This window comes from Cariama cristata, unplaced genomic scaffold (assembly GCF_000690535.1).
Source record: "Cariama cristata isolate BGI_N322 unplaced genomic scaffold, ASM69053v1 scaffold28835, whole genome shotgun sequence".
Classification (NCBI taxonomy): Eukaryota; Metazoa; Chordata; class Aves; order Cariamiformes; family Cariamidae; genus Cariama; species Cariama cristata.
Genome location: NW_009617351.1, coordinates 1 through 689, shown reverse-complemented (window position 1 = coordinate 689; position 689 = coordinate 1). Strand labels below are relative to the sequence as shown.

General features: G+C 65.3%; 1 protein-coding gene across 1 annotated transcript in view; it reads right to left on the bottom strand.

Annotated features, from left to right (window-relative positions):
• The window catches only part of LOC104161927 (butyrophilin subfamily 2 member A2-like), a gene marked incomplete at its 5' end in the record, with an annotated part of 5,083 nt that extends 4,612 nt beyond the window's left edge, over positions 1–471 (bottom strand). Inside the window, 3 exons of the mRNA XM_009700513.1 lie at positions 11–184; positions 265–337; positions 407–471. Coding sequence (XP_009698815.1) covers positions 11–184; positions 265–337; positions 407–471 — 312 coding nt within the window. The remainder of the gene's footprint in view (positions 1–10; positions 185–264; positions 338–406) is intronic.
• Positions 472–689: the final 218 nt, after the last annotated feature.

Sequence of the window (689 nt, the reverse complement as noted above, 5' to 3'; positions counted from 1 at the left end):
CCCCCCCCGCCTCCCCCCCCCCCGGGGGGGCGGTTGAGGACAACCGCGCCCAGGGCCTCCAGCACCTCCCGCTTGTAGTCGTCGAAGTCGCCGTCGATCTGGCTGAGGCCCTGATCCTCCACCACCCACAGCTGACAGCTCGTCTCCGTGATCAGGCGGGCGTCGTGGCTCACCACGATGACGGCTGCAGGAAGGGGCGAGGGCATGGTGAGGTGGCGATGACATCATGCTGACCCGTCCCCTCCCACCTTTCCCCTGCCTCACCTCCCTGGTATTCATTGATGGCGTCAGCCAAGGCGTCGATGGATTCGATGTCCAGGTTGTTGGTGGGTTCGTCCTGGAAGGGGAGGAGCAAGTGAAGGACCCAGGCATCCGGGTGCCCCGCCCCTCCACCCCGCCCACTTACCAGGATGAGGACGTCAGGCTCGCGGCAGGCCAGCTCGGCGAACACCACTCGGGCTTTCTGCCCCCCTGTGGGGAAGGGGTGGGGCTTAGCCCAGAGGAGCTCTGCCCCGATGTAGCTCCACCCCCCCTAGCCTGAGTGGCTCCACCCTCTACTCCCCGATAGGCTTTGAGCCTGGCCAATAGCAACCTTGCCCTTCTCCTCTGCAGTGTTGTACCTCTTGGCCCCACCCACACTGCCAGACACGCCCCTTCTCAACCCCACCCCTTTCAGAATCCTGGCAAAG